At 39.7% G+C, this 21973-nt stretch overlaps 1 protein-coding gene across 1 annotated transcript in view; it reads right to left on the bottom strand.

Moving 5' to 3' along the window:
- The window catches only part of LOC118817851 (latent-transforming growth factor beta-binding protein 4-like), a 236274-nt gene that overhangs the window by 67046 nt on the left and 147255 nt on the right, over positions 1-21973 (bottom strand). Inside the window, exons 11-13 of the mRNA XM_036584808.1 lie at positions 19532-19859; positions 5456-5595; positions 1447-1560 (exon numbers count right to left, since the gene is read on the bottom strand). Of these exons, the coding sequence (XP_036440701.1) occupies positions 1447-1560; positions 5456-5595; positions 19532-19859 (582 nt within the window). The remainder of the gene's footprint in view (positions 1-1446; positions 1561-5455; positions 5596-19531; positions 19860-21973) is intronic.

Here is a 21973-nt window from a genome sequence, read left to right as displayed (position 1 = left end):
CGATGATGTATAGTTTGATAAAGGAGGCCGGCTGCACCGGTCAGAGAGAGAGAGAGACATAACGAATGAGAGAGAGAGAAAATAGGGCAAAAGCTGTATTCAGGGAATGTGAGTGTGTGTGTGTGTGTGTGTGTGTGTGTGTGTGTGTGTGTGTGTGTGTGTGCGCGCACGTGCACGCCATGTGTGCCCTGAAGGTCAAGCCTGAGGCTGGGGCTCCATCAACAAAGAGAAGGAGAGAGAGAGAGAGAGAGACATAGAGAGACATAGAGAGTTAAATTAGTTCAGTACTACAGTGTGTTACAGTGCTCTGCGCTGTGGGACGCTGAGCTACTACTGCGTCTGTACATTGACCGATTTTGACTTTCCGAGCAGGAATTCTCAGCAGCCCGGGCGTTTCATTGGTTTTCCGAGTCGGAGGGGGGAAGTAGGAGCTTTAACCGAATGCAGTATAGGAGCTCTGAGAGACGCCTCACACACAGACTAATCTATAAACCACTACGGTGTCCACAGGCACCCGCCGTCTCAGAGATACATTCAAATGGAGTCTTCTAAGTTCTTCACTGTTGGTTAAAAAAGTAGGATTCATACATTATTTCAACTTTCAGGAGCAATTTTACAAAAAGCACTTTAATTCCAGGCACATTTTGAAAGTATGGGGTCATTTTTCAAAAATTTTTGTACCTTTTTTTGGAACTTTTTTAATTTGCGGGGTGTTTTCGATAATTCCAGGCACAATTTTTAGTCTGGGGTCAAGTGATTAATAATATAAATGAATAGTTTAAAGTCCTTAGGGATGTTTTCAATAATTCCAGACACATTTTTAAAGTTGGAGGGCATTTTTCAATAATTGCAACAACTTTTTTACATTTTTAAGGTGTTTTCAATAATTCCAGACAAAATTTTTTAAGTCTGGCTTCAATTCATGAATAGCTTAAATTAAATATTTTAAAGTCTAGAGGGAATTGTTTCAACAATTTCAGGGAATTTTTGAAGTGTTATTAATAATTCCAGGCAAATTTTTAAAGTCTGGGGAAATTTTTTAATAATTTCAGCTACTTTTTAATTTTGGGAAGGGGGTGTATTTTCAATAATTCCAGGCATAATTTTGTATAATAATTAATATAATAAAATGTATAGTAATTTTATTTTTTTTAAAGTCTGGGGGTATTGCTCAATAATTTTAGGGACTTTTTTGTTTCAAGGCTGTTTCAACAATGCTAGGCACATTTTTAACATTTTGCAGCATTTAAAAAAAAATTCAAGGGCATGTTTTAATCTTTCAGGGGCATTAAAAAATCAGGTATATTGTGTAAATAAAAAATTGGGACTGTTTTTAAATTTCAGGGACATTTGTTAAACTAGTTAAAACAAAAAGCAGGTTTTTGCCGCGAGCGCTCAGTAATCATTGATGCTGCTCCACGCTCACACACACGTGCGGAGACTTACGCGGTCTCTCCTCGTTGGGCTTGGCAGGAATTTCCTCCACACAGTCTGCAGGGAACCAGCCCACATGTCCGCGGGCGCTGCCCTCCCAGTACCCGCCTTCACCAATACTGAGAACTGCACAACAAGAGCCAGAGAGAACGAGGACAACAGAACATTAAACAGGAGCAGCCAATACATTCAGCTGCACTCTTAGCAAAAGGGTTCTAGACAGTATTACAAAACGGTTCTATGACTTCTAACAATATCAGAACCACTTTGGTGCTATATAGAACCATTTATGAAAAGGTTCTTTTAAGAACTATATAACAAGTTTTCCCATCATAGAGAAGAACCACTTAAACCCTCAAAGAACCATTAATGCATTCAAATAGCTCTTTGAGTTGTTTTGGTTCTATGTGTAACGATTTCTTTACTAAAGAACCCTTGAAGAACCATTTTTAAAGGGCCCATATAATGGGAAAAAAAATAAATACACATTTTCTTGCATTTTTTGTAATAAAACAGTTTGAACTAATAAGCAACCATGTTAAAACTATAAAAGCAAACTGTTCACTCTCCAGTCCATTTCTAATAAAGTGGCCAGTGAGTGGAAGCACAGTGTGGGTTTCTAATAAAGTGGCCAGTGAGCGGAAGCACAATGTGGGTTTCTAATAAAGTGGCCAGTGAGTGGAAGTACAAGGTAGGTGTTTCTAATAAAGTGGCCAGTGAGTGGAAGCACAATGTGGGTTTCTAATAAAGTGGCCAGTGAGCGGAAGCACAATGTGGGTTTCTAATAAAGTGGCCAGTGAGTGGAAGTACAAGGTAGGTGTTTCTAATAAAGTGGCCAGTTAGTGGACGCACAATGCAGGTGTTTCTAATGAAGTGGCCAGTGAGCGGAAGCTTAAGGTGGTTGTTTCTAATAAAGTGGCCAGTGAGCGGAAGTACAAGGTAGGTGTTTCTAATAAAGTGGCCAGTGAGTGGAAACACAAGGCAGGTGTTTGTAATAAAGTGGCCAGTGAGCAGAAGTACAAGGTAGGTGTTTCTAATAAAGTGGCCAGTGAGTGAAAGCACAATGTGGGTTTCTAATAAAGTGGCCAGTGAGTGGAAGCACAAGGTGGGTGTTTCTAATAAAGTGTCCAGTGAGCAGAAGTACAAGGTAGGTGTTTCTAATAAAGTGGCCAGTGAGTGAAAGCACAATGTGGGTTTCTAATAAAGTGGCCAGTGAGTGGAAGCACAAGGTGGGTGTTTCTAATAAAGTGGCCAGTGAGTGAAAGCACAAGGTGGGTTTCCAATAAAGTGGCCAGTGAGTGGAAGTACAAAGTAAATGTTTCTAATAAAGTGGCCAGTGAGTGGAAGTACAAGGTGGGTGTTTCTAATAAAGTGGCCAGTGAGCAGAAGCACAAGGTGGGTGTTTCTAATAAAGTGGCCAGTGAGTGAAAGCACAAGGTGGGTTTCCAATAAAGTGGCCAGTGAGTGGAAGTACAAGGTAGGTGTTTCTAATAAAGTGGCCAGTTAGTGGAAGCACAATGCAGGTGTTTCTAATAAAGTGGCCAGTGAGCAGAAGTACAAGGTAGGTGTTTCTAATAAAGTGGCCAGTGAGTGAAAGCACAATGTGGGTTTCTAATAAAGTGGCCAGTGAGTGGAAGCACAAGGTGGGTGTTTCTAATAAAGTGTCCAGTGAGCAGAAGTACAAGGTAGGTGTTTCTAATAAAGTGGCCAGTGAGTGAAAGCACAATGTGGGTTTCTAATAAAGTGGCCAGTGAGTGGAAGCACAAGGTGGGTGTTTCTAATAAAGTGGCCAGTGAGTGAAAGCACAAGGTGGGTTTCCAATAAAGTGGCCAGTGAGTGGAAGTACAAAGTAAATGTTTCTAATAAAGTGGCCAGTGAGTGGAAGTACAAGGTGGGTGTTTCTAATAAAGTGGCCAGTGAGCAGAAGCACAAGGTGGGTGTTTCTAATAAAGTGGCCAGTGAGTGAAAGCACAAGGTGGGTTTCCAATAAAGTGGCCAGTGAGTGGAAGTACAAGGTAGGTGTTTCTAATAAAGTGGCCAGTGAGCAGAAGCACAATGTGGGTTTCTAATAAAGTGGCCAGTGAGTGGAAGTACAAGGTAGGTGTTTCTAATAAAGTGGCCAGTTAGTGGAAGCACAATGCAGGTGTTTCTAATAAAGTGGCCAGTGAGCGGAAGTACAAGGTAGGTGTTTCTAATAAAGTGGCCAGTGAGTGGAAACACAAGGCAGGTGTTTGTAATAAAGTGGCCAGTGAGCGAAAGCTTAAGGTGGGTGTTTCTAATAAAGTGTCCAGTGAGCAGAAGTACAAGGTAGGTGTTTCTAATAAAGTGGCCAGTGAGTGAAAGCACAATGTGGGTTTCCAATAAAGTGGCCAGTGAGTGGAAGCACAAGGTGGGTGTTTCTAATAAAGTGGCCAGTGAGTGAAAGCACAAGGTGGGTTTCCAATAAAGTGGCCAGTGAGTGGAAGTACAAAGTAAATGTTTCTAATAAAGTGGCCAGTGAGTGGAAGTACAAGGTGGGTGTTTCTAATATAGTGGCCAGTGAGCAGAAGCACAAGGTGCGTGTTTCTAATAAAGTGGCCAGTGAGTGAAAGCACAAGGTGGGTTTCCAATAAAGTGGCCAGTGAGTGGAAGTACAAGGGAGGTGTTTCTAATAAAGTGGCCAGTGAGCAGAAGCACAATGTGGGTTTCTAATAAAGTGGCCAGTGAGTGGAAGTACAAGGTAGGTGTTTCTAATAAAGTGGCCAGTTAGTGGAAGCACAATGCAGGTGTTTCTAATAAAGTGGCCAGTGAGCGGAAGCTTAAGGTGGTTGTTTCTAATAAAGTGGCCAGTGAGCGGAAGTACAAGGTAGGTGTTTCTAATAAAGTGGCCAGTGAGTGGAAACGTAAGGCAGGTGTTTGTAATAAAGTGGCCAGTGAGCGAAAGCTTAAGGTGGGTGTTTCTAATAAAGTGTCCAGTGAGCAGAAGTACAAGGTAGGTGTTTCTAATAAAGTGGCCAGTGAGTGAAAGCACAATGTGGGTTTCTAATAAAGTGGCCAGTGAGTGGAAGCACAAGGTGGGTGTTTGTAATAAAGTGGCCAGTGAGCGAAAGCTTAAGGTGGGTGTTTCTAATAAAGTGTCCAGTGAGCAGAAGTACAAGGGAGGTGTTTCTAATAAAGTGGCCAGTGAGTGAAAGCACAAGGTGGGTTTCCAATAAAGTGGCCAGTGAGTGGAAGTACAAAGTAAATGTTTCTAATAAAGTGGCCAGTGAGTGGAAGTACAAGGTGGGTGTTTCTAATAAAGTGGCCAGTGAGCAGAAGCACAAGGTGGGTGTTTCTAATAAAGTGGCCAGTGAGTGAAAGCACAAGGTGGGTTTCCAATAAAGTGGCCAGTGAGTGGAAGTACAAGGTAGGTGTTTCTAATAAAGTGGCCAGTGAGTGAAAGCACAAGGTGGGTTTCCAATAAAGTGGCCAGTGAGTGGAAGTACAAGGTAGGTGTTTCTAATAAAGTGGCCAGTGAGCAGAAGCACAATGTGGGTTTCTAATAAAGTGGCCAGTGAGTGGAAGTACAAGGTAGGTGTTTCTAATAAAGTGGCCAGTTAGTGGAAGCACAATGCAGGTGTTTCTAATAAAGTGGCCAGTGAGCGAAAGCTTAAGGTGGGTGTTTCTAATAAAGTGTCCAGTGAGCAGAAGTAAAAGGTAGGTGTTTCTAATAAAGTGGCCAGTGAGTGAAAGCACAATGTGGGTTTCTAATAAAGTGGCCAGTGAGCAGAAGCACAAGGTGCGTGTTTCTAATAAAGTGGCCAGTGAGTGAAAGCACAAGGTGGGTTTCCAAAAAAGTGGCCAGTGAGTGGAAGTACAAGGTAGGTGTTTCTAATAAAGTGGCCAGTGAGCAGAAGCACAAGGTGGGTTTCCAATAAAGTGGCCAGTGTGTTGAAGCACAAGGTGGTTTTCTAATAAAGTGGCCAGTGTGTTGAAGCACAAGGTGGGTGTTTCTAATGAAGAGAGAGACCTGAATTGTTGTGTATAGCTTGTGAGGGCTGACCTTTGACTCTGTCATTCTTGTAGAGGGTGATCTCTCCCTCTGTCTGAGGCTGGTAGGGTCGTATTGCAACAAAGTGTCGGCCAGGAACAGCACTGTACAGCTTCCTCCTGGAGCCAGTACCATCCAGACTGGCATTGGACCTGCAATAGAGTGAGGAAGACTGAGGGTGAGGAAGATTCTCAGTGACCTGACCTGAGGTCTTCAAGGGGAACTCCACATATTTTTTCCAAATTCCTGCATAATTATATAGTTGAGACGTAAACAGAGCTGTTCAGAGCGGTTCAGAGTGGTTTGGTGTGAAACGCTCCGTTCTAGAGACACAAAGTCAGAACTGTTCTCAGTGGTGGTGATAGGAACCAGACGTCCACCTCTAAAAGCTCCTCACAGAAAGTTCCTACATGAAATGGTTATGAATTCACTGCCTGATGACTGAGACACTGTTTTATGGTAGTTTAGAGAACTTAAACTCCATTCATCGTGGAGGGATACATGCAGGGCACTGTGAGGCAAAATAGTCCCCAAAGAAAACTTATTATTTCAGATTTTCCACTATTTTCCATCATCAACATTCCATATAAACTCAGAAGACTCGTGTAGGTTCACTGGTGGTTCTGGATAGTAAATAAAATGTCTATATTTGTGTTGTAGTCATGGCGTCCCCTGGTTCCTATCACCACCAAAAAATCTGAGCCTCTACAAACAACCATTTCCCTTTCATTTCACTCTTTTATACTTTAAATTTTTTTTTGTGGTCAAAAGTTAAATAAAAACAGGCCATAATGGTCAAAATGTCATTTTCATTATCAATAAATTGCTGTTACCTCCTTTTTAAACATTTGTTCTGTTCTCTTATGCTCATTTATATTTTCTTTTTTCTGCTAAAACACTTGAATCTGCATTTCAATGTTTTAAATAAATATGAGTTATTATTACACAATATTTCATTATCTTCAAAACATCCATTAATAGAGGAGTGAAGGAGACAACACACCTAATGACAACGCCTAAATAAAATGCCTAAATAACTCAATTTAAATGAGAGATCAGAGTAACAGGGTCTGTAGTGATGGTGGGCTGAGCATGTGTGGAAAACAGAGTAACACTGAACAGCTCTTCTGATCTTAGAGCTCCACCTTATGGACGCTGTCTGTAATCACACTCTCCGTTCTCTAACGTGCAGAGAAGCAAGTTCACCAATAAGAAATCACTCCTTAATTATTCCTGTATTGATCTCATAATGAGAAATATTAGATATGCTGATTAGATTTAAGATGATTTCACTGTAACACAGAAACACAAAATATTATATCACTGTTTTTAGAACTATTTACTGCATGTGTTACAGTATGTAAGTAATTCATGAATAGTGTAATTTTCATACATTCTCCTCTATTTAACTCCTCAAAACTGTCACTTAGTGCTCTGTGAAACATTTTTGAAGTCTTAAGAAGTTAGTCAACCTGCTGAAATGAAATTTCGAGTTCACTGAACCTCAAATAATAAGTTAGTTCTTTAAGTTTTTTATGCAGCAATTCAGAAACCAAAAATTGTTTACAGTGTATTGGGAGTTTTGGCCAAACCATTATATCACAGTTTAACTGCAATTTCTGATGGGTTCTATATATATATATATATATATACACATCGTTCAGGCATAACATTATTGTTTCTACACTCATTGTCCATTTTATCAGCTCCACTTACTATATAGGTGCACTTTGTAGTTCTACAGTTACAGACTGTAGTCCATCTGTTTCTCTGATACTTTGTTAGCCCCCTTTTACCCTGTTCTTCAGTGGTCAGGACCCCCATGGACCCTCACAGAGCAGGTACTATTTGGGTGGTGGATCATTCTCAGCACTGCAGTAACACTGACATGATGGTGGTGTGTTAGTGTGTGTTGTGCTGGTCTGAGTGGATCAGACACAGCAGTGCTGCTGGAGTTTTTAAACACCTCAGTGTCACTGCTGGACTGAGAATAGTCCGCCAACCAAAAATATCCAGCCAACGGCGTCCTGTGGGCAGCGTCCTGTGACCACTGATGAAGGACTAGAAAGCTTAGGTTACAGAAGTGTGTAATAATGCTTTGGGCCCACCAGTGGACCCTGGTCATTTAAGGGTTTAATTCATTAAATAAACTTATTTTTGCAGGTTATAAGGGGCTTATTATTCTGAGATGTCCCATCACTTTCAGTACTAGCCATTCATAACCACCAAAGTAAATCTGCAATATTTTTATTGCGCAAAACAGCATAAACAAACGTTCTGGCACCACCTGTACACGCACCTGAATAAAACTGCTGCACAATTTAAGATGGAACGGGAAATTCAGATAAGAAGCCAATTTCAGCTTTGTTGAATTTCTCAAGTGCATGTGTCCTGCTGTACACTCGCCTCCTCATTCAGAGTGGTTTGGTGTGAAATGGTTCAGGTGTCTTTACAGTGGTGGTGATAGGAACCAGGGGTCGCCATGACTACAACACAAATATAGACATTTTATTTACTATCCAGAACCACCAGTGAACCTACACGAGTCTTCTGAGTTTATATGGAATGTTGATGTTGGAAAATAGTGGAAAATCTGAAATAATAAGTTTTCTTTGGGGACTATTTTGCCTCACAGTGCCCTGCATGTATCCCTCCACCATGAATGGAGTTTAAGTTCTCTAAACTATCATAAAACAGTGTCTCAGTCATCAGGCAGTGAATTCATAACCATTTCATGTAGGAACTTTCTGTGAGGGAGCTTTTAGAGGTGGACGTCTGGTTCCTATCACCACCACTGTGAACAGTTCTGACTCGGTAAGTTTCTCTAGAACAGAGCGTTTCACACCAAACCACTCTGAACCACTCTGAACCGCTCTGAACAGCTCTGTTTACATATTAATGAGCTTCGGGAGAATTTTAGAAAAATTGCTGGACCCTTTAAGGTCCAACTGTGTAACCTTATACATACAAATATATATATATTGTACATATATATATATGTTTTTAGAATTAAATTATTTGTTTTATGAGATGCATAATATTCACCAAGCTTCGATTTGGCAACTTAAACCTGTCACAGACAAGATCAACTCACACATTATTCTCTGAAGTATCCATATTTTTAATGGTTAAGTCATGAAATAAAAATAATAAAACATAACTGATTTGTTGGTTTCACTGGCCTGATTTTCCAGTCAAATTAATGTTCATTTTACCTAATTATTCATGTTTTTGTTTTCTGAAGTCTAGCGTATGTATGAGTGCTCTAAAAATAACTCCAAATTTAAGCCAAAGCGCTTACATAAGCCAGTCTGCATCCTACACACAGTTTAATATGATTCACACCGAGCGGCGAGTGATATCAGAGCGTGTTTACAGTAAATTAGGTTCCTGAGAGAAGCACAGATTTGATCAAATTCACAAGACCAGATTAGTGGACTTTAAAATGGCTTTTAAATGGGGTCATTTGGAATATCAGTATTAACACACGCCTACGTGAGCTGTCGAGTGGAGTGTAGAGTGATGCTCACATTTCAGCCGTTTATTATAAGAGGCAGTCAGTGCCTTACACAGAGGCTTACTTATTATTTGGAAGACAGGAGCAAAACTGTGGAGAACAGAGTTATCATTTGAGCGTCACTGTTATTTGTTATTATATATATATATATGTATTTATATATATTCTTCTTCTTCATCTTCTTCTTATTATTCTCTTTATGCTGGGTTTTTCTCCACTAACACGTCATAAGCAACACCCTAGCAACCACAGATATCATGGCAAACACATAGCAACAGGTTAGCAACCACCAGAGATACCATAGCACCTGGGTAGCAACAATATAAGCAACCACCTGGGATACCACTGCAACTTCTGACTTTGTTTTGATTAAAAAAAAAGACAGAAACAGCAAAAATGTATAGAATACATACGTTTCCCCGCAAAACAGCTCTGCCAGCACAACTATAATTTTCAATCAAATTCAAATTGTTATAAAATATGTCCTTGGGGGTGTGGACACATTTTGAGATCTTGGAAATTTATAGCTCAGAAATTTGGTGGAATTCTTAAAAGTAAAAAGAGATCCAGGGCCTTATTACAGAAACATCCTAACTCTGAAATCTGACCTGTTTGGTCTCCATGATGACTTCAGTAGCTGTTCCAGAATAACAGTTCCTAACTTCATAATCTCATCATGAACTCCAGATAAGAAAACAGCATCACACAAACATCCTAACTAGACTGAACCTCCTAAATCCTGTCCTAACTTTAGGATGAACCCCAACAGGGTCCTCACTTCTGTTTAAGGTCCGTTTCTATGGTTTTTAGGCAGCTGAGTCAGCAGCATAGTTCACTACCAGCATAATGAGCTCCATTTATTTCTACTGTAAAACGCTGCTTTCACTGTGAGATGATTTTCTTTTCTAACTCTGCGTTTTAAAGATCTCAGACGCTGCAGACTCGATCTCCACCGCCCCTCTGATCACCTTCGTGTGTTAATGTTGATGAGATGGTTGTGCACTTAGGATTATAAAGCTTATTTCTAGACATTATTTACCAGTTTTAGGTCATTTTATTAGGTAAAATTCTCTCACTATACTGGCAGATAGTTTTGCTGGTTTTGAGCACATTTCTTAAAACAATCATCTGCCAACATAGTGAGATAATTTTACTTAATAAAAATACTTAAAACAAGTAAAATATGTCTACAAATAAGTGAAATAATCTTAAATTAAGCTCACAACAATCTCAATAGGACAAATATTAGATGTGTTGACTACATTTAAGATCATTTTACTTGAAAAGACACCACTTGTTGCAGTGAATAAGACAGAGTGAGTCATAAATCTTTTTTTTTTAATTATACTTCTGTTATCGCCAGCAATAACTGACTTCCGAGTGTTAAACAACTACAATTATGCGGAATGAAGAAACACTAAAAGATGAGGTCGTGTTGGGGCTCCTATTCAGTCCTGCCTGAGTCACATATCAGCTAATCTCTTCTGACATTTCCCAATAACAGGCAGCTGTCACCTCTCTTAGATCTTCCGCCTTGATGTTCTGTAGTTTGCGCCAAAGAACTGAAAGGGAATCGGAGACGCTGGTGGTGTCTTAGATGAATACAGACAAACTGGTCCACCAAATGAGAGGAATGCAGAAGGTTTGTGCAGACAGTTGGGATTGGAGCTTGAAATGTAATTCCTGTGGGGGGTCAGGGGTTTGGACATTTCTCCAGTTTCTCCTCTCTACTGGGCTCTGGTTGAGGTCAAATGTCTTTTGGCTCAAATTGTGTATAACTGATGTTATGCCAATTTGGTTACTTCACAATATGACGGTCATCAGTGTCACTACAAGGTAACTAACAGATGTTATTACTAGAAATGTGGAGTTTTATTGAGGCTAGAGTCGCTACAGTCGAGCTCAGACTGTTCTAAATGTAGGTATTGTGATATAAACTGAGTCTGTTCTACAGTTTCTCATTAGGTTGAATGAATAACCGACTCTAAATGTAGGTATTGTGATATAAACTGAGTCTGTTCTACAGTTTCTCATTAGGCTGAATGAATAACCGACTCTAAATGTAGGTATTGTGATATAAACTGAGTCTGCTCTACAGTTTCTCATTAGGCTGAATGAATAACCGACTCTAAATGTAGGTATTGTGATATAAACTGAGTCTGCTCTACAGTTTCTCATTAGGCTGAATGAATAACCGACTCTAAATGTAGGTATTGTGATATAAACTGAGTCTGCTCTACAGTTTCTCATTAGGCTGAATGAATAACCGACTCTAAATGTAGGTATTGTGATATAAACCGAGTCTGTTCTACAGTTTCTCATTAGGCTGAATGAATAACCGACTCTAAATGTAGGTATTGTGATATAAACCGAGTCTGTTCTACAGTTTCTCATTAGGCTGAATGAATAACCGACTCTAAATGTAGGTATTGTGATATAAACCGAGTCTGTTCTACAGTTTCTCATTAGGCTGAATGAATAACCGACTCTAAATGTAGGTATTGTGATATAAACTGAGTCTGTTCTACAGTTTCTCATTAGGCTGAATGAATAACTGACTCTAAATGTAGGTATTGTGATATAAACTGAGTCTGTTCTACAGTTTCTCATTAGGCTGAATGAATAACTGACTCTAAATGTAGGTATTGTGATATAAACTGAGTCTGTTCTACAGTCTAAGGTAGATTATGCTGCTCATGTCTTTATCCTCACAGCTCCTCTGGGGTCTTACTCCATCACTCTGTCAGGAGGTGTGTAAAGAAGCAGTTTGATTTCACGGCTTTTAACAAGTGTGTGTGTGTGTGTGTGTGTGTGTGTGTGTGTGTGTGTGTGTGTGTGTGTGTGTGTGTGTATTGGCACCATATGTGTGTTTTTAATCCACATGGAGGACTTCAGGTCTTAATCAGTTTTGAGGCTGAATTACATCATCAGCAAATAAAGCCTTCTGTACTGCAGTTCACACACACACACACACACACACACACACACACACACACACACACACACACACACACACACACACACTAATCCTCTTCAATGAGATTCTACAGAGGAATGACCTACAGTCTGCAGTTCACAGCACTGAGTTAAACCCACAGAATGAAAGAATTACACACACACACACACACACACACACACACACACACACACACACACACCCTGTAATTCATGAATTCAGTTTATAAACCGCACACACATCTCCACACACCGCAAAAACAAACCAATGAGGTTCTTTGACTCACAAACGTAAAATGTGTCAGTATTAAATAATTGAATTGTGTTGTCTTTTATGTTTTTTTTTAATGTAAAGTGCACAAGAATTAATAAAACTGCATTTTGCATGAACAAAATCTCTTTTATGTGACTCTGCTCTGCTTGACTGAATGGAAATGTGTGGCAAATCTGAATTACATTCATGAGTTCATGAGTGCACACTGCACAAATATGTAAATTATACAGGCTTATTATAAGGGCTGCATATTATATGTGCCTTATCTAATATGTAATATGTTATATAGTATGAACTATGTGAAATAACCTCAAATCTGATCAATATATCTAATATTTCTAATATTTTAATTTTATGAGATGGCTGTCAATATATTACTGTATAAAATAATTTAATTTGTTTAAATATACTTATTTATTTATTTTACTGATTGTAGCTAGGGAAAGTATTTCTTTTAAACTGGCAGAAAAAATTGTTACTTTTTATCTGCATTATTTCTGAAACAAGCTAAATTTTCTGCAATCAGAATGAGACAATTTCACTGGATAAAATGACATAATATTCTATAATATAACACAGTATGCAAAAGTTTGAACACCCTTGGTCAAATGACCTGTTTTGTTGGTTTTCTATTTATTTTAGTTCAAAATATTGGAGAAAGATAGAAAACAAAATATGCCATAACTTTTGCACAGGCCACATTTTATGTTTTATTTTTCCACCAATAAACTAAATTCAGTAAATAAACAGTAATTGTGCATTAAGGTGAGCAGAAGAGTGTCTGTAGAGGACGTGTAACTTATTTACACTCAGAAAATCAACGTCATGGAATTTGACCAGCGGCGCCAAGATTTTGCATAAGAACATAAAACAAAAATCTCAAAAAGAGAGAGGAGATATCGAGCTACGTTTAAGATGATCCATTTTTCTGCCTCACAGAAAAGTCTCATTAAAAACACACATGATAATTCACAACTACCATAAGTTACTTATTATCACAGAACTTTTTTCTTTGCATTTGTTTGCATTTAAGAACCGAATATTATGACAATTGATATGATGATGTGATTTGTAGGCCATAGTAAAATACCCACAGACACACTCTTTATGCTGCCACTGTGAAAATCCATACGTGTGAAATGTAAGGCGTGCAGCGGACGCCATGGCAACTGCGGCGGTAACTAGGGCGAGTTTTCCACTCTGACACCCAGCTCCCTTAGCGGGGACGCTAATATATTCACACGCCAAGCGAAGCGTCAGCCTGGCCTGCTGAGCTCAACTACAACACAGAGACCTGCACTCATACAGCGCAACACAGAAACACTACACTCTGAAAAAGATGGTGCTTCAAGGGTTCTTTAGTAAAGAAAATGGTTCTATATAGAACCATGAACGCTCAAAGAACCCTTTGCATGATTGAAGGGTTCTTTGCACCGTAAAAGTGTTCTTCGGGTTGACAGAGAATGTGCTGTAGATGGTTCTATACAGCACCAAAAAAGGCTCTTCAACTGTGTACAAGCTTGACATCATAACAATAGAAAAACCATTTTTGGTGCTACAGAGAACCATTTTCAAAACGGTTCTATATAGAACAGCACATTCATATACAACACATTCTCCATCAATATGAGGTTTCATGATGCCAAAAACTCTTTAATCATGCAAAGGGTTCCTCGAGTGTTCATGGTTCTATAGAGAACCATTTTCTTTCTTTGCATTGTGAAAAGGTTCTTCAGGTTGATGGAGAATGTGTTGTATATGGTTCTATATAGCACCAAAAGAGGGTTCTGCTATTGTAACAAGGTTGACATTGTAAAATTTCTGTTGGATTGTGTTGATTTTGTAAGTGCATATATATATTAAAACATCCTCTACAGAGAACACACTGCACATTTTAATACACGGTTGCTGTTCATTTGCTGGATTTGATATATTATTTTTAATATACTTTATTATAAATTAGTTGCCTGTAGAGCCTATAAATAAAATTCTATTATTATATAATAATAATAATGAGCCGAGCATAAACACAGTAACAGATGTTTGATGATGCTGCTGTATGTGAAATTCACGGCAGGAGACAAATCCACTCACATGAACAGTACCTGACTGTGTAGCCGCCTGCAGTCTGACTCTCCGTGTTTTTTTCACTGGGTCTCGAGTCTTTCTGATTCATAAGGATGAAGTCCGAGTCAGGATAATAAGTGCATTTACACGCACTCAATAACCTGATAACTGCAGAAAATCAGATTTTGTCAGTAATCCGATCAACGCGTTTATATGCTCTTGAGTAATCAGATAATGGGGAAACTCTGGGTCTACATGAGTCAGCCAGTGATCAGATTTCTGATTTACAACCAGCCAATAAACTCACAGAAGAAGATGAGACGCAAACGTAACATAAAACGTTTTTAAAAAAGTTTTTTTTTTAAACATTGTGCTACTTAACCTGAAAATATGAACAGACATCATCTAAAAGATGAAGAATAATTAAATCCTTCATTCGTCAAGCATATATTGGTTTTCAGTGTCGCTCCAAAAGTGTTTTGCTGCGTCTCGCGGTGGCGCTGCTCGCTTATTTCCGGTACCACCGTCTGTTTTTGCACATGTGCCGACTTAGAAATGCGAAAGAAATCAGAGTAAGAGTTCACATGCACTGAGAAATCTGACTACTGAGCTAAAATCCAGCCTCTTTATCAGATTTCTTAATCAGATTTCTTCCTTACTCTGATCCAGGAAATCAGAGTGTGCTTGTTTACATGACCATTTAAATAATCAGATAACTGCAGAAATTCGATTATGATCAGAGTATTGAGTGCATGTGAACAGACTCATTGGCGTTCAAGTCAAAGTCGAGTTGCAAGTCTAACAATAAATGGTCTTAAACTCTGGAGTTAATGTAGAACTGCTAATTCACCCTTTAACCCTGAAGACCAGCGCAGACTGCTGGTCACCATAGCAACACAGACAACAGTCTCGCCTAGCTAATAGCTAATGAAACGGCAAAGAGAGAGATTTAAGATGAACAATGATAATTTGGAGACAAATGGACTTATTTGCGTTTATAATCACTCCAGCTGGTTTCCTGATACGTTTAATCTGCAATGAGAAACTGACAAACACTGAAAAGTCACAAAGCTGAAATCAGCTTCTCATTCGCCAGCTTCTCGTTCTAATTGCCCCGTTCCACCTTAAAATGTGCAGCAGTTACATTCTGGTGGCTCAGGCATCATTTAAGGTGGAATGGGAAAATTCAAACAAGAAGCTGGAGAATGAGACGCGACTTCAGCCTCGTAAAAAGTTGAACATTTTACAAGAAACTTTTCTACTTTTGTGGAAAGGTTTCCTGCTGGAGATGCGAGAAAAGCGGCTACAGCTGAGCTAAAGCTTAAAGCAGAGCAAAGTAAGTCTGCGTTTTGTTTATAGACTATTATATTTTTTAGCCTGTTCTAGCACATCAGCACACACTGAGACATATTTGCAGCCAAGATGGTAAAACGTTGTGGCTCCCAAGGTGGTTTGATTTTTGTTGAAAGGACAAAATGGATTTTTTACTATTTGGGTTGCGACTCCTGGACTAATCCAGTCCGAATAAGGCTGATGTTACCAACAGTTAGCAGCCTGGCTGTATTTAAGTCCATGTTTATAGATAAGTGTGTCATACAGCGTCAGAAACCACATAATCAAGCCTATTAAGTTCGGCTTTCGCTGATCCATTTCCTTCCGTTCTGTCATTCTCCTGTTTAGACCCCTCGAGGAAGCTGACGAGATTCTCCGTCTTACACGCTGAGAATGACTCATAAACAGACGTGGTGCTCAGCAGTCAATCCCAGCTCGTTTCGGACAGGACGACTGTAGTCAGGGGCTAGTAAATAACACTCAGATCTACACTGCCCCTCAAACAATCTGACCGAACTTTGTTTTCTTCTGAAGTTTGAAGTTTAGCTTTTTTGCAGCTCAGGGAAGCTGGAGCAAAAAGAACAAGAAAACGCGCCTCTCCAATCGAGAACAATTAACACGCACAGTGTGATCCCCTCCTCAGTGCGACTGTGAGAGAGCTGGAGGAAGTCAGTCTGGAGTCGGTTCTTCTACACGACTGAAGACTGAAAATAGCAGCATGATATGAGCATGTATGCAGAAATTAGTGTGTGTAGGTGTGAATTCATGTGCACGCTTGAATGTGCATATGTGTATACATGCATATGGGTCGTTCTCCATTTGGAGTGGGAATTCTGGTGGATACATTTTTAAAAAAGTTCTTTCATCCCAAAACTAAATAATCTTAATATGTCCATCAACATCTCCTATTATCATACATGCAGAAAGGAGAGCTGAACTCCAAACATATTCTACAGTCACTGGTGTTGTATGAATATGGTGTAACTCCAGTGACGGTGACTCCAGTGACATTCTGGTTAAAACTGAGGATTTTGTAAACTGGCTGACTCACTGGCTGATCAGGTGACCTTCTGCAACTATTTAAAATCAGTTATAAAAATGATAATGTGGCATTATTTTGATAAAATTTTAATTATCCAGCCATTAAAGCACAAAACACTGGTGACACATAGAAGTTATGAGCTGCCTGAATAGAATTATTAATAAATTAATGAAATATAGTGAGCGAGTGTGACTCGCCTTCTCATGCTTTGAGATGCTTCCTCTCTGATGAGCCTCGACCCAAAGAAGCAGTTTAATAGAGCTGAAAATACTGTTAAAATGTAAAATAAGAGTCCTGATAACACCAGTGACCAAAATCTCTGAGACAAGATAATATTTTGAATAAAATACATATTTTTTAAATGTGGTATGATGTTAATGATCTTAAAAATATTGTTTTTTATTTAAAATGGTTTATCAAATATTGAAAGTTGGTTTTGTGACGAGCTGTTTTACCGATGCAGAGCGACGATGAAACAGGATAAAAAGAGAAAACTCAGAGAATCATAAGGAAAAGTGTTATTTAATCTAAGGTCGACTGTGTAAATGTACATACTGACTTCTGGAGCTGTGTCTGATATTTTAAGCATCTTTTTAAGCCCTGAGACCTTTGTGACATGGTTTCCCCTCCAAATGGAGAATGAACCATGTATGTGTGTAAATATATATGTGTGGCTTTATTTGTGTGGGAGGGAGGGGGGGGGGTGGGGTATGTATTGTTATATGTGTATCTCAAGGTTTAAAATTGGCCTAAAACACTGACCTATCATACCTGTGTGTACATCTCTCTGTGTGAACGTGTCTTTATATGAATGTGTACACATATAGTTCTGTGGTTACTCCACACATTTCCACAGTTACTCTATACCTGTTTCCATGGTTACACTACACCCATTTCCATGTAAAATCAAGACTACAGTAAACCTATTTCCATGTTTACTCTATACAAATTTCATGGTTGCAGTTATGAAGCAGGTCCAGCAGTGCTTGCATTTCCTGTGACATTTCAAGAAATGTTAACCACCTCAAGCACTGCTGGTCCAGTTCTGCACTGGCACAACATCCATCATCGCATCCTCCGTCTCCGTCTGTTTCGGCTCTGCATCTGTGTGCGCTGTACAGAGAAAGTCTCTACCCTCAAAAGTCTATACTCATCTAGGATGAGGAAGAGGGTGGGGAAGATCATGGCTGACCCCTCACACCCGGTCATTCTCTCTTACAGCGTTTCTCCATCTCAGCAGAGACGTAGAGTGAGAGCACTAAAGACTCAGATCAGCCGTAGTATTACACACCGTAGCACAGTCCTTCTGAATAAGAACCTTTTCTATAATTATTTTATTGTATTGTGTTTTATGTTGAGACCTAAGCAAAAAGAAAACTCCTTGAACATCTGGTGCTTGGAGAACAGAGATTCTGATCTTGGTTATGCTACACCCACTTCCATGGTTACACTACACCTGCTTCCATGGTTACTCTACACCTGCTTCCATGGTTACACTACACCTGCTTCCATGGTTACACTACACCTGCTTCCATGGTTACACTACACCTGCTTCCATGGTTACTCTACACCTGCTTCCATGGTTACTCTACACCTGCTTCCATGGTTACACTACACCTGCTTCCATGGTTACTCTACACCTGCTTCCATGGTTACTCTACACCTGCTTCCATGGTTACACTACACCTGCTTCCATGGTTACTCTACACCTGCTTCCATGGTTACACTACACCTGCTTCCATGGTTACTCTACACCTGCTTCCATGGTTACTCCACACACATTTCCATGGTTACACTACACCTGTTTCCATTGTTACACTAGAACTGTTTCCATGGTTACACTAGACCTTTTTTCATGATGACACCCGTTCTCATGGTTGCTCTACATACATTTCCATTATTAATCTACAGACCTTTCTATGCTTACTTTGCACTAATTACTCCATCATTTCCATGGTTACTGTACAATCATTTCCATGATTGCATGCATTTCCATGGTATCTTTATGCCAATTTCCAAGGTTATACTACACCCATTTCCATGGTTACTGTACATTCATTTCCATGGTTACACTACACCCATTTCCATGATTCCTCTACACTCATTTCCATGCTTACGCTACACCCGTTTCCATGGTTACTCTACACTCATTTCCATGGTTACTCTACACCCGTTTCAATTGTTACACTAGACCTGTTTAGACGGTTACACTACACCCATTTGCATGATTACACCCATTTCCATCGTTACTCTACATGCATTTCCATTGTTAATCTACAGATATTTCCATGTTTACTCTACACTAATTACTCCATCATTTCCATGGTTACTGTACATTTATTTCCATCATCATTCTACATCCATTTCCATGGTAACTCTATGCCAATTTCCAAGGTTCCTCTACACTCATTTCCATGGTTACGCTACACCCATTTCAAAGGTTATTCAACAAGCATTTCCATGGTTACGCCACACTCATTTCCATGGTTACACTACACTCAATTTACATGGTTACTCTGGACTCATTTCTATGGTTACACCACACTCATTTCCATGGTTACACTACACTAATTTCCATGGTTACTCTAGACTCATTTCCATGGTTACGCCACACTCTTTTCCATGGTTACACTACACTAATTTCCACGGTTACTCTAGACTCATTTCTATGGTTACACCACACTCATTTCCATGGTTACACTACACTAATTTCCATGGTTACTCTAGACTCATTTCTATGGTTACACCACACTCATTTGCATGGTTACATTACACACATTTCCACGGTTACACTACACTATACCCATTTTCATGGTTACTCTACACATTTTTCCATGGTTACTCTACACCCCAATGGGGTTGTAAATACGAGTACACACGTGTGCGTGTGCAGTAACTCACCTCAGCTGCTTCCTGCGCTGTTCCTCTCCGAGGCGGCTGAGTGATGGAGATCTGCTCTGTGTTTGGTGTTTGTTCCCGCGGCCCCCCGTCCTCACCGTGCCGTTCGGGTTCCTCTGCATCTGCTGCAGCAGCTGCGGCGAGAGGCTGCGGCTAGCTGCATCGGGGCTCCCCACACACACACTCAGACCGGGGGCCACATCGGGGGGCCCCACACACACACTGAGGTTATTATCGCTGTTGGAGCGCAGCAAAACCCGCGGGGCCGCAAGACTGCCGGGCTGAGGGCCCCTCCGCCGCCGGGAGTACGCTGGGGCCTCCCGGAAAGGCACTGAGAGAGAGAGAGAGAGAAAGAGAGAGGGTCTACATCAATCTCTATTATTTTAGATCTAATACATGAATTAGAGCTGTCAAAATAATAATTTGCAATTACTTGCACTAATTGCTTTGTCTTATTTGCTCAAATTAGACTCCAAAGAAACAATTAGGGTTCGTCAATGATTCAATAACTTTATTTTCATTGTGTGAATGCAGAACCTGAACACGAAAATCTTGTGATTTCCATTCCATTTTGCCACAACATCATAACACTACCGAAACTTTACCAAGTGTTTCAGTAGTGACTGTTTCGGTGACAATTTTAGCTCATTTTGAGCTCAAAAACGCAGCAGTTCATGAACAGCAAACACAGCTTTGAACAGCTGTTCACACAGAAAATCATCATAATGTTCATTAAAACACTAAAAAGTTGCTCAAGTGCAGAAGATCTGTGTTTCAGTCACGAAAATGTTTAAGATTTTCAGACTTTGGGACTCAAAAGAATGGGATCTAACTGCTCACCATGTGGCCATGAAGGACAGGGATGCAGCCTCACTTCCTGCTCTAAAATAAGGCTTCGCCTACAGACTAAGACTCTTTGTGTTTTGGTAGTGACAGGAAAACACTGGAGAACATTTTTTTAGAAAGTTTTTTTTTAATGATAAATCAAAAAAGATACTTTAAAAATTGTAAATATCATTTTCACAAGTGCAAATTTAGGGATTAGGGTTCAGGACAGACACCTCCCAATAGACACCTCCCAATAGACAGTGCCCTATAAATGATGATTTTGTTTATATTAAGCTTATTACTATCTCTATTCTTGGGTTTAAATGGGTCATAACATAATCCTTGTAAAATGTGGGCTGAAAAGGCCTGTATGGCACATTTCATATTTTATGTTTTATTTTTTGCAATATAACTCAAATAAACAGAAATTATGCACAAAAATTTAGAAAATCAACAGAACGTTATTTGATCAAACTTTTGCATTTGACTATAGATCAGTTTCCACCATCTTTGGTGGAACTAAATTATGATGTCACACTTTTGGTTTCAAAAAAACAAAAAATATTTATTTTTTTACAGATGTAGATGAAAGCGGAGCGTAAACTATGCAGATTGGTTTTTACTGAATAATTTAAAACATTTAGACGCTTAATAAACAAGCTTTCCAACCTTCTAGTGGTCGCACAGACTTGACTTTACTGCTCGATGATGATACTTCAGCCGCTGATCACGTGATTATGACACTAACAACATGAATGCCTCAGACAAGACAGCAGGTCAGGAGCCTGGTGATTCTGGGGTCCCTGCAGTTTAGCAATGCCATCCAGGGCTTGTTAGAAAGTGCGCATCATGCTCTACTGACCTGTGATGTTTGGCTTCTTTGTATCATTTCTTTACTGATCTACAGAGCTTCAAAGATCAGATACTGAACGCCATTATCTCCAGTTACCCAAGGACTACAATAAGTAATCATGTGTGGTTGGCGAGGGGACACAACACCCTATAACCATGTAAAGTTTGAAGTCATTTACTTTTATTTTACTGCTCTGGAGCAGTAAAATAACCAGCGATTCAGACCCCAGAATCTCGCAAATTTGTATCCGACTTAGGCAGAACCCTAGGCGGCCTTGGAGGCGCTCGCCTGCAGCGGAGATCCGGAGAGCCAGAGAAATTTAGAGCACTGTAACTCAGCGAAAATCTGGGTAAACGACTTCAACCTTTACAGGATTACAGGCCATTTGAAGAACCTGAAGAATCTCCATGCAAAGAAGCACATAAATGGTTCTTTGAGTGCTCATGGTTGTGTGCAGACCGCTGTCTTTACTAAATAACCCTTGAAGAACCATCTTTTTTAGAGTGTACATAAAATATCCGTTACATTTTACCCTGTTAGTTTGAGACCACTCTTCCCTGCATAGCAGTTTGCAGAGGAAAAACAAGACAAGAACTCCAGAAAAGTTCAATCGCGACTCACAGCTCTCACTGAGTACGATATTCTTCAGAGGACGACTAAAAACAAACCAATCTAACTACAAACAACTGTATTCTGACCTTTACTCCCTCGTAGCTGCCACACGTCCTAACAGCAGCAATAAAAAGCTCTGCAGATCTTCCAGC

The sequence above is a fragment of the Colossoma macropomum genome, unplaced genomic scaffold (genome assembly GCF_904425465.1).
Source record: "Colossoma macropomum unplaced genomic scaffold, Colossoma_macropomum, whole genome shotgun sequence".
Lineage (NCBI taxonomy): Eukaryota > Metazoa > Chordata > Actinopteri > Characiformes > Serrasalmidae > Colossoma > Colossoma macropomum.
This window is presented reverse-complemented; position numbering and strand designations above follow the sequence as displayed.